Source organism: Hemicordylus capensis, chromosome 10 (assembly GCF_027244095.1).
Source record: "Hemicordylus capensis ecotype Gifberg chromosome 10, rHemCap1.1.pri, whole genome shotgun sequence".
NCBI lineage: Eukaryota > Metazoa > Chordata > Lepidosauria > Squamata > Cordylidae > Hemicordylus > Hemicordylus capensis.
The window spans coordinates 2336740-2349177 of NC_069666.1; the positions used below are offsets into that span (position 1 = coordinate 2336740).

At 44.3% G+C, this 12438-nt stretch overlaps 1 protein-coding gene across 32 annotated transcripts in view; it reads left to right on the forward strand.

The window, feature by feature from the left end:
• The window catches only part of MEGF11 (multiple EGF like domains 11), a 289113-nt gene that overhangs the window by 88620 nt on the left and 188055 nt on the right, over window positions 1-12438 (forward strand). For 30 of the 32 annotated variants that reach the window (XR_008311408.1, XR_008311409.1, XM_053272175.1 and 27 more), the window contains 2 exons: window positions 3519-3620; window positions 5193-5293. The exons of 1 other annotated variant lie outside the window; for it this stretch is intronic. Coding sequence is in view for 28 of the 31 variants with exons in the window: in XM_053272175.1 (XP_053128150.1) it covers window positions 3519-3620; window positions 5193-5293 (203 nt within the window). In the remaining 3 variants the exon portion in view is untranslated. Of the gene's footprint in view, window positions 1-3518; window positions 3621-5192; window positions 5294-12438 lie in introns of those variants that run through there. One more of the 32 variants, XM_053272196.1, reaches the window with a different exon arrangement.

The following is a 12438-nucleotide window of genomic DNA, read 5'->3' on the forward strand; positions in this document are numbered from 1 at the left end:
ATTTGAATGCAGCTATGTACTGGCTTGTGGGGTGGAATCAGAGTATATTTGTCCGCTCTTGACTTGCTGTCTTGAATTTCAAATTGAGAGGTTCCCTCTCTCTGCATAAGAGCCTGCTCGTTCATTGTTTTCTTTGCCTATGTTTAATTAGTAATAAATATTAAACTCTTGTTTCTCCGTTAAAGTTGCTTCTTGTAATTTCTCTGCAACAACTTCACTCAAAGTAGTGTGCAGAGACACACTAAATATATAACCAAAAAAACAGCAACACATTTTAAAATGGCATGGAAGCAGTTAAAACAGTAGAAATGGTTCCCTACCACATGCTTGAATAAAAAAGAATTTACAACTCCTCCAGATAGACACCAGCAACAGCTACTTGGAGGGATGCTGTGCTGGGGACGGAGAGGGCCAGTTGATCTCCCACTGCCCAATAAAGAGAATTGCCTCTTTAAAAAGGTACCTCTTTGCTCAGTTAGCAATTTCCTTTGGAGATGGGCCAGAGAGCTGGACCATGGTGGCCAGTCTTAAGGTTCCAGGAGGCTCATATAGGCAACTGCCCCAGCCTGTTAAAGGGCTTTAAAGGTCAATAACGGCACTTTAAATCAAGCCTGGAAATAAGTAACGAATGTGATGTGTTCCCATTAATGTGCACCAACCAATATCTGGGTGGCTGCATTATGTGTGACTTGCAGTTTCTGAACTTGCTTTTAAAAGTAGCCCCACCTAGATCACAACTGCAACCGTCTCTTCTCTGGATGCAACTAAGACATGAGTAACTGCTTATCTCCATTCAGGGGGTCAAAGTGTTATGGAGCTTGGAGTCTAGGTCAGTTCTCTTAACAACACGAGTGTCAGACCCTTGGAGGGAAATAACGTTGAACCATGACAGCAGAGCAGTGGATAGAAATGTATGCCACAATGGGAAGTGTTAAATACTGTAGAAGAAACCTAGTCATGGCCTATATCTACTGTCGCAGGATTAATAATTAGAAGGCAGGTAGCCACCTAATGGTGCAGCCGGGAAACAACTTGTGGTCTTAGATGCAAGATTGGAAGCCAGGGATCCCTTGGCTCAAAGCTCAGTCTTCTGAGAGCTGGACATGGATTGTTGGCTTTGGTCAAATCCTGTCAGGCAGTTCTTGTATATGGAGAGAGAGTACTGCAAACATCTCATTGTATTTATATAAAATTGTGGCCTCTTTGCCCGAGAGACCCTATTCTGGAGTTGAGTATTAAAATGCTAAGGATCTTTCAGGAAACCAAATAATAATGGAAACAAAATACAAACCCACACCCACAATTTAATTCACAATTTATGATTCTCAATTACTGCTTAATTTCTGCTACAAATTATCTGAGATTAAAATGGCTTCTGTTTAAAAACAAACAAAAGTGGAAAAAGCAAACCCCAGAGACCTTTCCTCCGTTTTTAATTTTTAAAATCTCATATTTGATTGGTACACCCATCATTTCAGAGGCTTGCGCCTTCATCATAAAAATTAAGTCCTGGCATCCCACCATGCTGGGAAGACTCGACAGCGTTATGTTAATATGTGCTTTTAATTAGCTTTTTTTTTGTACACAAATAAAAAATGAACCATCCCAGGAGGGGGAAATGTATCTGATAGGGTTTTATTTAAGGGCATAGAACTTCCCAAGGCTTTCCTTTTCATCAAGGGTAGCAAGCTTCAGTCGGTTCAAGTTTTATTTGAGAGGCATTTTTTTTCACCTCAGAAGTTACTCTTTTCTGACAAGACTTCGCGAGGCACGACATGCCTGCCCTCCATTCCTCTTCTTGAGCAACGGAGGCACACAGCTTTTCTGTGCCACAGGGCTTTTGCCTCAAACTGCAGTGAATTATTTGGTGGGGGCCATTCTTAATGGCTGTGGGTGAATTCTTGTTGAGGGGGTTGCTCATTAAGAACACACTTATGTGAGGGATTTCTGAAGGCTGTTGTGGTTCTGGCATGCTACCATAATAAGGGAGCTCTCTAAAAACAACAATATATAGTTTGTAATGGCTTTTGTGGTGTATATACAATAAATGTTTGGTTCAAGCTGCTGTTAACATTTATTTCAGTATCTCAAGAGCTATATTGAGACTTGTCTCATAAATGCTTTTATTAAAATCTTATGTGCCTTTTAATAAATTATCTAAATATCAACTGAGAAATTTGCATATTTGAGAACTCTTCCATGGGGAGAGGGGTGGTTGCCTAGAAGCTTTTCACATGGGGCTTTTGAAGCCCTTTAACTCGAATCTCCTCCAGAATGGAGGGGGTGCGTTCACATATCGGCCAGATTTACCCCGAAGTCCCTGCAAGTTATCGGGGAGCAGTTCACACACAATTTGGGGTTTTCACTGCACGTTAGAGTGTAGCCTGATTTATATCCGGGGTAAAAAAAATCCACCATTTGTGTCGGGTTTTTTTTTAATAACAGTAAAATCTCCCAGTAAACTCATGGTAAAACCTGCTGTGTGTAAAAGTCCCTGGAGCTTAAGAAAAATCAAATGAGCCAGAATAGGCTGCATTAATCTGAGAAAGGCCTCAGCTCTAGTATACATTTTTCAGTGCCTGGTCCTGCCTTGGAATATGTGAAATGTTACTTGCCAAAGTAACGTAAACAAAACAGTAATATAAATTGAGCCCCACTCCATGGGTTTTGAAACTAAATTTAAACTGTATGGAAGCAACAGAAGAAGGTCAGGGGGGAAATGAGTGGAAGGGGTGATATGGGATGAATGTGAGCAAATGCAACTGGTGTTAGGAACAATATCCAAAAAATGGTTGGGCTGGCCTCTTGGTTAACTCCTAATGGGTTTAGCTTCCTGATAAAGCAGTGGTTAAAAAGCCACCGAATGGTGCAGTGGGGAAATGCTTGACTAACAAACAAAAGGTTGCTGGTTCAAATCCCCGCCGGTGTGTTTCCCAAACATGTATATCGGGCAGCAGTGACATAGGAAGATGCTGAAAGGCATCATCACATACTGCGCGGGAGGAGGCAATGGTAAACCCCTTCTGTATTCTACCAAAAGAAAACCTCAGGGCTCTGTGGATGCCAGGAGTTGAAATCGACTTTACAGCACAGTTTACTTTTACCTTTAAAGCAACGGTTACCAGATGCTGGGAATAAATGGAGCATGGAATTTTGCTTTACCTTCTGAACTTCTTAAGGGTATTCTGGTTGATCACTATTGATGAATAAGCTTGATGAATAAATAAAATAAATATATTGGAGACATGGTTCTGGGTTAGATGGACCTTTCTGTATATAAAAAAGCCGTTCCTATATTAGTACTGCCCCTTGCTTCTGAGGGAGCGTACCAGCTTTGATGCAATTGGCACTTGACCTGTTGGAACTTTGGGTGGAGGATTGCTTCACCCATATTTGTCTTGCAGTCGTTTGTGTGTGTGTGAAAATCCGTGGGACAGAGAGGGGCGGAGAGAGAGGACTTCTTCCACAGACTAATGATCTACCTTTTCTCCTTCTTCTCTTTCATTGTCGGTTTCTAGCTATGCTGTGACGGTTCAGGAATCCTATGCGCACCCCTTTGATCAGATCTATTACACCAGATGTACGGATATCTTGAACTGGTTCAAGTGCACTCGACACAGGTAAATGGCGATCGGGAGGTGCTTCAAACCTTCCTCTGCTGTTTCATCTTCTCCATATCACCACCTTTTTATCTAATCCTCAGCGAGCTGCTGAGGATAAATATAGACCCTCTCTCTCTCTCTCTGTGCCAGTATCCTCCTGCAAAATTAAAAAGTGAAAAATTGATATTTCGGGAGAAAGCAGTCATATTTTTTAAAATGTGACCAATTTGCCTCTGTAAATCTGTGTTAATTTGTGTGTTGCAATGAAACTGAGCTGTGAATATAAGGAGTGGGGTCTGCCCATCTCTCCTTCCTTAATCTTTTTTTTTTAATTGGCTGATATCCGAGACGTGATGCACAATGTGCATATGCTGCTCAGTTTATATCAATCAAATGTAATTCTTGGATGACTGCATCTGAATTTGTGAATGGATACCAACAAAAAAGCATTGTTGTGGTTTGCACAGTGATTTGGAGCAGTGGTTCCTAACTTGGGTCCCCAAATGTTGGATTTCAGTTTGCAGGTGCAATGGCTGAAGGGAATGATGAGAGTTGTGGTTCCATAACATATGATAATCTAAAGCTTCATAATTTTTTCAGGCTGCAGAACTCTGTGTTCTGGGTGCAGGTTCCCCACTCCCTTTAACTATAAAGCCCTAGCAACACAACTACAAAATAACCTTAATGGATGTGTTCTTCAGTATTGTGTAACTAGCGTGCTTTTCTCATGTTCTGGTTCCCACACCACTGTCAACAATGTCTTTTGTTGGGAACCGCATGGGTCCTTCCCACCCCAGTGGCACAGTCCCTAGCCATCTGATGAAGGCTCTCATCTGAGGCTGTGCTGATGAAATAGCACTCTTGTGAAAGCAGGGGCATAGGGACAATAGAGCAAGGAGAGTCGGGTGTCCCTAGGCTGTCAGAGTTTGCGGCTCCCCACCAAAGCACCCCTTGTCCCTCCCTCAAGGCACCCCCCCAGCTGGTCAGCAGCCCTCTCCTGGCCGTGCATCATTCCAGTGCTGGCTTCTTTCTCTGCCTCGCTCCCAGTGAGGCAGAGAAAGAAACCCCCAGCCAGTCAGTGCTGGAACAATGAGCTGACGGGGTGGGGGGAGATCATCGGGAGAAGGGCGGAGCAGCCCTTCTTTCTGGTAATGGCTGTACCCCCTGCATCAACAAGTAAAAGCTTCCTCAAAGTATGTTTGTGTGCACAAGGGAGAGAGAGTGAGAATTGTTGTAGTAATTTCTTCAACAATGCATGGAGCTGCTGTTTGTTAATGAGCTCGATTCTGATATCATTTCCCAAGGGGCATAGGGGAGGGAGGTTCTGCAAACTGTTAGCCCCAAGAAAGGCCCCACTGCTAAATTACAGTGAACACTGTTTAGGTTATGAGTTGTGTTGTAGAATTCAAAATCTGTATTGATCTTCCTTATATATGATGTGTGTGTGTGTGTATTGCAGTGTGTTTAATACCAAAAACCTTTGCACATCTTAAAGTAATTATTGAACATACCAGCCTACAATGCTTTTTGTGTTATGTTACTGTAACAGTAGGCATTGATTTCCAATGTGTGTTCTGTCTCACAATTTAGAATAAGTTATAAAACGGCATATCGGAGGGGACTGAGGACAATGTATCGTCGGCGATCCCAGTGCTGCCCAGGATATTATGAAAGTGGAGACTTCTGCATCCGTATGTATTTGGCGTTTGCTGGTTTTGTACAGATGGTTCAGCGATGGCGCCATCCCATCTGACATAGCTACAAGCTGGACTGAAACCATGATTTGCATTCACGGTTTATGTGCCCACAATAGCAAGCAAGAAGCAAAATGTGAAAATTGCATAGTTCATACTTGACACCGTGACCCTAGCTCTGGTGGACACTGGAAAGAGGGAGGTGGCTTGGTGCATGGGATGGTCTTCTTCCAGCTGGAGCATGAGGTCTGGGAAAACCAGCTAGAGTAGTGGCAGAAAAAGGAGTTCGTGAGGTCCCGGATGACTCGGGGTGGTTCTTGAGTCCAGCAGAAGGCTGATCTACCAAAATGCAGCTGAAGTGTGATACCTGGCTGACTTCTTGCATCCCAGCAGCCGTGACTCTATGTGGGAATTTAAGTATGGCAACCTAGTGGGGTTTGCAGGGAGTTCTCCCTCTTGACTCTAGGTCTGATGGATCTAGGGGCTGTGACGACCCTCTTCCTTCCTCTGGGCAAAGGATTCTGGAGGTCATGACTCGCTTGGTATACAGCCCTCTGAGTTCCATTGAAATTAATGGGACTTAACTTAGTCATGACAAACTTGTCTGATTTCGATGGTGCTTATTCATGACTAATTTCCTTTCCTTTTGGCTACAGCCCAGAATGGCTAGATGGAGACCCCACCATTCCTTTGGGCCATTTGCCCCATTATTCTTTGAGAGTGTTCACATGTGCAGCCTAACCCAGGCTAGGGGCAGCCCAGCCTGGGTTAGGCTGTACGTGTGAAGCGCTGGGAGTGAAATTGCTCCCAGCACTGCCCCCATGCCAAGCCCCACTTTTAAAACTGGCGTTTAGCCAAGGTTAGGCAAGCCACAGGTTGGCTGGTGACCGTCTGGGCTATTGCCACTGGGTTAAACAGCATCCCCCTGGTCCGCCGCATTTTCTGGCACTGAGCTGGGTGGGGGCGGGAGATGCAGCCGTGCTGAGCACAGCGGCTGCTTTAACGAGAGCAGCCGCCATGCCAGTGCGCACTGAGATGCGGTGAAGTCCTCCCGCTCCCAGCTCCTCCCTCCGCCACACCACTGCTCGTGTGAGCGTGTGGTATGGCGGAGGGGCGGTCGGTGGCTGCTCATCTTCCCTGCAGCCCGCCCTCCCCGCCCCCCCCAGCGAGGTTGTGTGAAAGACCTCATTGAGTAGCGAGACTTTAGTTTTCCCACCTAAACTCTTGGCAAGTATTAATGTTGTCCCGAGAATTGTTGAGCTGCTCTAGTACTTCGTTATGACTTTACGCAGTGTGGAGCCATGTTCCAGCCAATCCTAGGGCATGTTCACAAGTGCGGGTGCACTTTTACAACTCAATTATTCAGTGTTGGATGATTGCTTGGCTGTGTCAGCTGACTCCATTAAAAAACATTGCAGCTAAGGCGATGTGGAAATTGTCTGTTGCATTAGCCCCTGAGTAATAAATGACTCGACGGCACACTTTACTTCAATAAACATTGGTGTGTGTAGAAACCCTTAGAGATCCGGTTATGGCTTAAAGGAGGAGAAGGAGAAGTGGCTTCCATTTTCCTGGACATTGTGGTAGAGCATGAATTGTCCCCTTGGCTAAGCAGGGTCCATCTTGACTTGCATTGGATGGGAGACACAGTTGAATGCTGTAAGATATTCCCCTTACAGGATGAGGCCACAGCTCAGTGGAAGGGCTGAGGTATTTAGCTCTCAATTATTCAGAGAAGAGCTGAGGTATTCAGTGGAAGGGCTGAGGGATTCAGATTCTAGCCTTCAAAGCCAGGTATTCACTCTGGCTTTTAATTAGATCTATGGTTCTAAAAAAAACCCCATTTTTTTTTTAAAAAAAATACTGGGTTTTTAATGTTTTAAGATTTTTAATGTGTTAAATGTTTTTAATTGTTAAGTGATTTGATGTTTTAAATTATTTTAATTGTAAACCGCCCAGAGCTGCAAGTTTTGGGCGGTATAGAAATGTAATAAGAAAGAGCCTCTGCCGCCTTGCATGCAAAAGGTCCCCGGTTCAATTCCTGGTAGCATCTCCAGGTAGGGCCAGAACAGACTCCTGCCTGAAACCTTGGAGAAGCCATTGCCGGTCTGTGTAGAGTAGTCAGTACTGAGCTAGATGGACCAATTAAGGTATAAGGCAGCTTTCTGTGTTCTTGGGTATCTTGATTGGGGCTTCAGGACTCCACTTTTGCAGTTTCCTAATGTGCTGTTTGGGCTGTTGTTTTGGTGATAACATCTCTGACGCGTCTCACACAATTATTTCAGGGTGCATTTGCCCCTGAAGATCCTGAATCCATTTTAATATTTTCTGTGCCCTGTTTGAAATAACGAGCATGAGATTTGCGTCGGGAGTCTCAGGCATTTCTGTTAGAGCCTCCTGTAAATAGCACATTAAAATGTAGTTTGAAAATTGCTTTTCATAGAATTAATAGTTGGTTATGCTGCCACAATTCCTGGGCCTGTTCTCCTGATAAGGAATGATGGATGCTTCGTGCCGGAAAGGGTTCACTTAAATGCAGCAAAGTCAGTCGGACAGCGGTTGCATGCTTGAGTTATGTGGCTAATTAAGTCGCTAACTACATGCATACAGTAATTTAAATTCGCAGGGTTGCCAACTCCTGTGACTTTGTCTTGTTGCATTTTAAAGGCCTTTTCTTAAAGCTTCAGCATTCTTTGAAGGAAAAGATTCTAGCCCTCATAGTGCAGGACTTGTGGAAGTAAAGTTTCCAAAAGCTGTACATGTTGGAGATTCTAAAATTAAAATGGATGGGGCCATCACTCAGAGGTAGAGCATCTGCTTTGCATGCAGAAGGTCCCAAGTTGGCTTCCTGGCACCATCTCCAGGAGGCTTTACACACAGGGCTTCTGACCCAAATCTCCTTCAGGAGAGAGTGTGTGTTCACACACCAGCCAAACTTACCCCAGCTCCCAACGAGCTCCTTGGACCTACTCCGCACACAAGTCGGCTTTGTGCTGTGAATTCTAGCTTATCTCGAGGCATTTCTGGATTTTTAAAATGCTGATTTTAAGCTACTTTTTTCTGAAAACGCCAGAGCAAACAGGGAGAGGCACTGATGTAGAATCATTAGCATAAGAGGCATGGCATCTTCCTCTGCAAGGAACTCCCCCCACCCCACCCCACTGGCTAGGAAGGAAAACGCTGACGCCTGCCATGTGTACTTGCGGGAACAAAAGCAGAGGGGAGGGGCTGCTTCCCTCAATGCTGCAAGTGTACTTCGAAGTGGCTTCGCTCAACATTTACCCTGAAGCCAAGTGTGAATAACCTCCAGGTAGGGCTGGGAGAAAACCCTGAAACCTTGGAGAGTTGCTGCCACTCAGTGTAGAGTCAATACTGCAGTAGATTGACCAACAGTCTGACTTGGTATAAGGCAGTTTCCTGTGTTCATATGTTAACTGCTTTCCTCACCATGCCAGGATTTTGTGCAAACATCGACAATTCTGAAAATGAAAAGAGAAAAGAAAAAACTCAAATTCTGGATGGGACCTGAAGTTATGATATTCAGTTGCAAATTCATACACAGAGAGGATCTTTCTCTCTCTCCCCGCCTCGCCTCACCTCGCCCCCCACCCCACTCTCTTCCCTTCAGACATTCCTGTATTTTGGAAAAACTTACATTGTCATTGTTTATTCAAACATCAGGTCTTAAGGGGCTTGGCCTTGATCGAGTATTAACTGGAGATGCAAGAGACTAAACTGGACACTTTTTTATATGCAAAGCATGTATTGTTCAATTATGGCCCCTTCAGAAATCTTGCTGCTGCAGGAGAGAACTGAAATCCAGACCAGGAGTTCCAGTGTAAGGATAATGCAGCTAGATGGAAAGGGTGCGGTTGCTTTACTCGGTGCTGCAAAGCTATTTTTGTTGGTACTAACCAAAGTTAATAGTGTGTGGTGAGGAGAGACCACATTTCATGGAGCATGTAATGATCAAAAGCATACTTCCCACCGCCTCTCAATTTTTTAAAAGTTGCAAATTAAAGGCTCATTGGTTCTTCTTTCACTAATAGTAGCCTTGCTTTCTTACAAAAGTTTAAAAAATGGATTTCTAATTAAGTGTGACACATCTGGACTAGTGACAATGGAGTTTAAATCTCTATTAGCAGCCATTTCTGGGATTACTAATAGAGATTCCTTGATGTGGATTCTGGATTTTTGATTCTGTAACTTTTTTTGTCAAAAAGTCATTCCTTCTTATTAATCCCTGTTACACTCAATGCTTTGTGTTTTCTGCCTTTAAAAGGTTATGCAGCAAGATCATTCACCTCCATAACTTCTGTAAAATACGCAGTTTTGCATTGTTTGTTTGCTTCCACGCTAGTCCTTTTCTCTGGAATTGCCTTTCTTTGCTCGCTTTTTATAGAGCATTGAGGTGACATTGTCTCCAAATTCTTGACTTCTGGTATTTTCTATGTTCCCTTCTTTTTAATTTTTCCAGACTTAATTGGTGGTGATTCTTAATTAAATGCAATGTCTGACAGCCAGACTCATTTACTCATGAGTAGTCCTCTTGAAATCAGTGGTACAAGTTAGTCCTGATCTGTCCCGTTAACTTCAGTGAGACTTCTCATGAGTAATTGAGTCTGGCTGTCAGCCAGTTGCTCCTCTGGCCCTTCCAGTGTAGATGAAGCACCATTGTGGATTGGGGGTGATGGGAGTTGTAGTTCAGCAACATCTTGGAGTACCACAGGTTGGGGCCCCTTACACTACACCATCCTGCCCTTCCAGTTAATAGTTGGCTGGGATGTTAACAGCAGCAACAACAAAAAATATATATTTATATACTGCTTTTCAGGAAAAGTTTCTGAAGTGGTTTACATAGAGAAATAATTAAATAAATAAAGGTGACCCCCCCCCGTCCCCCAAAGGGCTCATAGTCTAAAAAGAAACATGATAGACTCCAGCAACAGCCACTGGAGGGATATTAAGACTAGTAGGATGATGGTAGCCATCCCAGATGTCTGTCCCTAAAGGTTGGACTTAGGCATAAGGTGGTAGTTCTGTGATTGGAATTCCCAATCTTCTTTCCTTTAAAAAACAAAACAAAACAAAACAAAAAAACAGCTGCTGAACGGTGGTGTGTTTAGGGATGGGTTAACATTTTGCCCCATGTCAGTTCCCCACCTTAAATTGTACCCTTCCCCATGCAGTTAATACTGAGCTAGATTGAACAAATGTTGGATGCAATACAAGGCTGCTTCCTTAGTCTAGCTTATCCTCTTCTGAGTCCAGCAAGGGCTGAACCTGCTCCTTTACACATACAACTGCCTTGCTGTCTGGGACAGATCCTGATTTCTTGGACGGTGTATACTATTCTTTTTCTTAGGCTATGTATATCCATGATGCAGCTTTCTCCCAAACTCCCCCTTGAAAACAAGCTGCAGTAAATTGAAGCAAGTGTGATTTGATGTATCTGGTTTGCTGTAGTAAACTGCAGACAACTCTTCTTCCCTAACTACCCCCACACCTTGAACTTACTACTTGCCCTTTTTCTCCAGATGACATTTTGTCCCCTTGATGCCTAAAAACCAACAACCCTTCACTATACATCCTGAAGATCTTTTGTTGCGTTTTAAAAGTGTGAGAAAGAGCCTCCGATTTACTAAATGGACCTCTCTTTGTTTGGAGAGCTAAGTCTTTGTTCAACCTGCCCTTTTAAATCTTTGCACATAGTGGTTTTGTACAAAACATTTATGGGGTGGGGGTGGGGGGAGTGCTCCCTCTAAGGCGTGCGCACGCTCACAAGCTTTCTGATGACCACTCAGTTAATTTTAGATCTCATGTTGAATTGGGAAGGCCCCACTCTGACTGCACATGTGCAAACACTGCCATGATACAGCCACCCAGAACAAAACTCATTCTGCACAGAGATGAAACAAATTAGAGGGACCACTGGTCAGGATCTGGGTGCAACTGGCCTGACCTTGATGTCGAGCTGGTGTGTGCACTGTTTCAGGGCCTCCACTCCTAGAAGTGGTCTGTAGTGCCAGAAGCTGACTTGCCCTAGGCCCCTTCTGGGCAGCCAGCCTCCTTCCAAAACTGACCCTTGCCCGCTTTGAAAATGATGCCCATGTGGGGGGGAGGCTTCCACCAGCCGCCGCCTCTTTTCTCTCTGTAGTTCTTCTTGCAAGCTGTGTATGGAGGAGGAGGAGGCACTCCTGGCAAAGCTTGCCAGGGTCAGAGTGGTCCCAAAGAGGTGCTCTCATAGTGGCCGGGGAGGGTGTGTGCTGCTTTGCCACCCAGCTGGTGCCCTAATACTTTTCTGCCTGAGGACACTGTCTCATCTTGCCTCGTGAAAGGGCCGCCCCTCCCAAACATTGACCTCTAGCCAGCTGCACTGACAGCGAGTGGGGCTACGGTGCATATAGATTTCCCCCTTCCCCCAATAGAGTAGAGAAGGTGAGATAAATAATTGATTATTTGGGTTTTTAAAAAAAAAATCCCAAGGGGAGGCTCTGCTGATGAAGCCATATGGCCTAATTGTCAACATCTGGTCTGTGGACGTAACCATTCTGAAAGCTTCCTGCCATCTGGATTGGATTTTTCTTGCAGATTCGGGAATAGGTCACTACAGTGCAGCACCAAGCCACTCAAGTGTACTTCTGATTGAAAAGCAAAAGAAGAGAGCTTCACACATGTGGGAGATGCCAAGTCAGCACTCCTGCATTTCCTCTGCCTTATTTCCAGCCACAGTCATGTTTGGAGACTTCTGGAAGAGTGGGGTGGGACATTGCTTGTGGGTTTCCTTGGACATCCATGTGCTAGTGCAGACACTTAAATCCCTAGTCTATAGCTCCAGGCACTACCAGGATATCTCCGGTGCTACCATTTCCTTTCAACCCCTGTGTGCAGGTCTGTCTTCCTCCTCCCCTTTTCCCAATCCCAGAGAACTTGCAGACTTCATTACTAGTCTGCAAGTATGGGGAGCAGCGTTGGGCGAAACAAAACACATGCTTAACATTATTAAAGTTTTTTCTTCCTTGTCCTCTTCAAATGCTCCCCTTTCCATCTCTCTCAGGTCTTGTAGCTTTGTTTCTGCTTTTTGTTCTTAAACTTCTGTGCTTCCTACTTTTTCCTTCGCTTTAAATATATAGACGAAAATA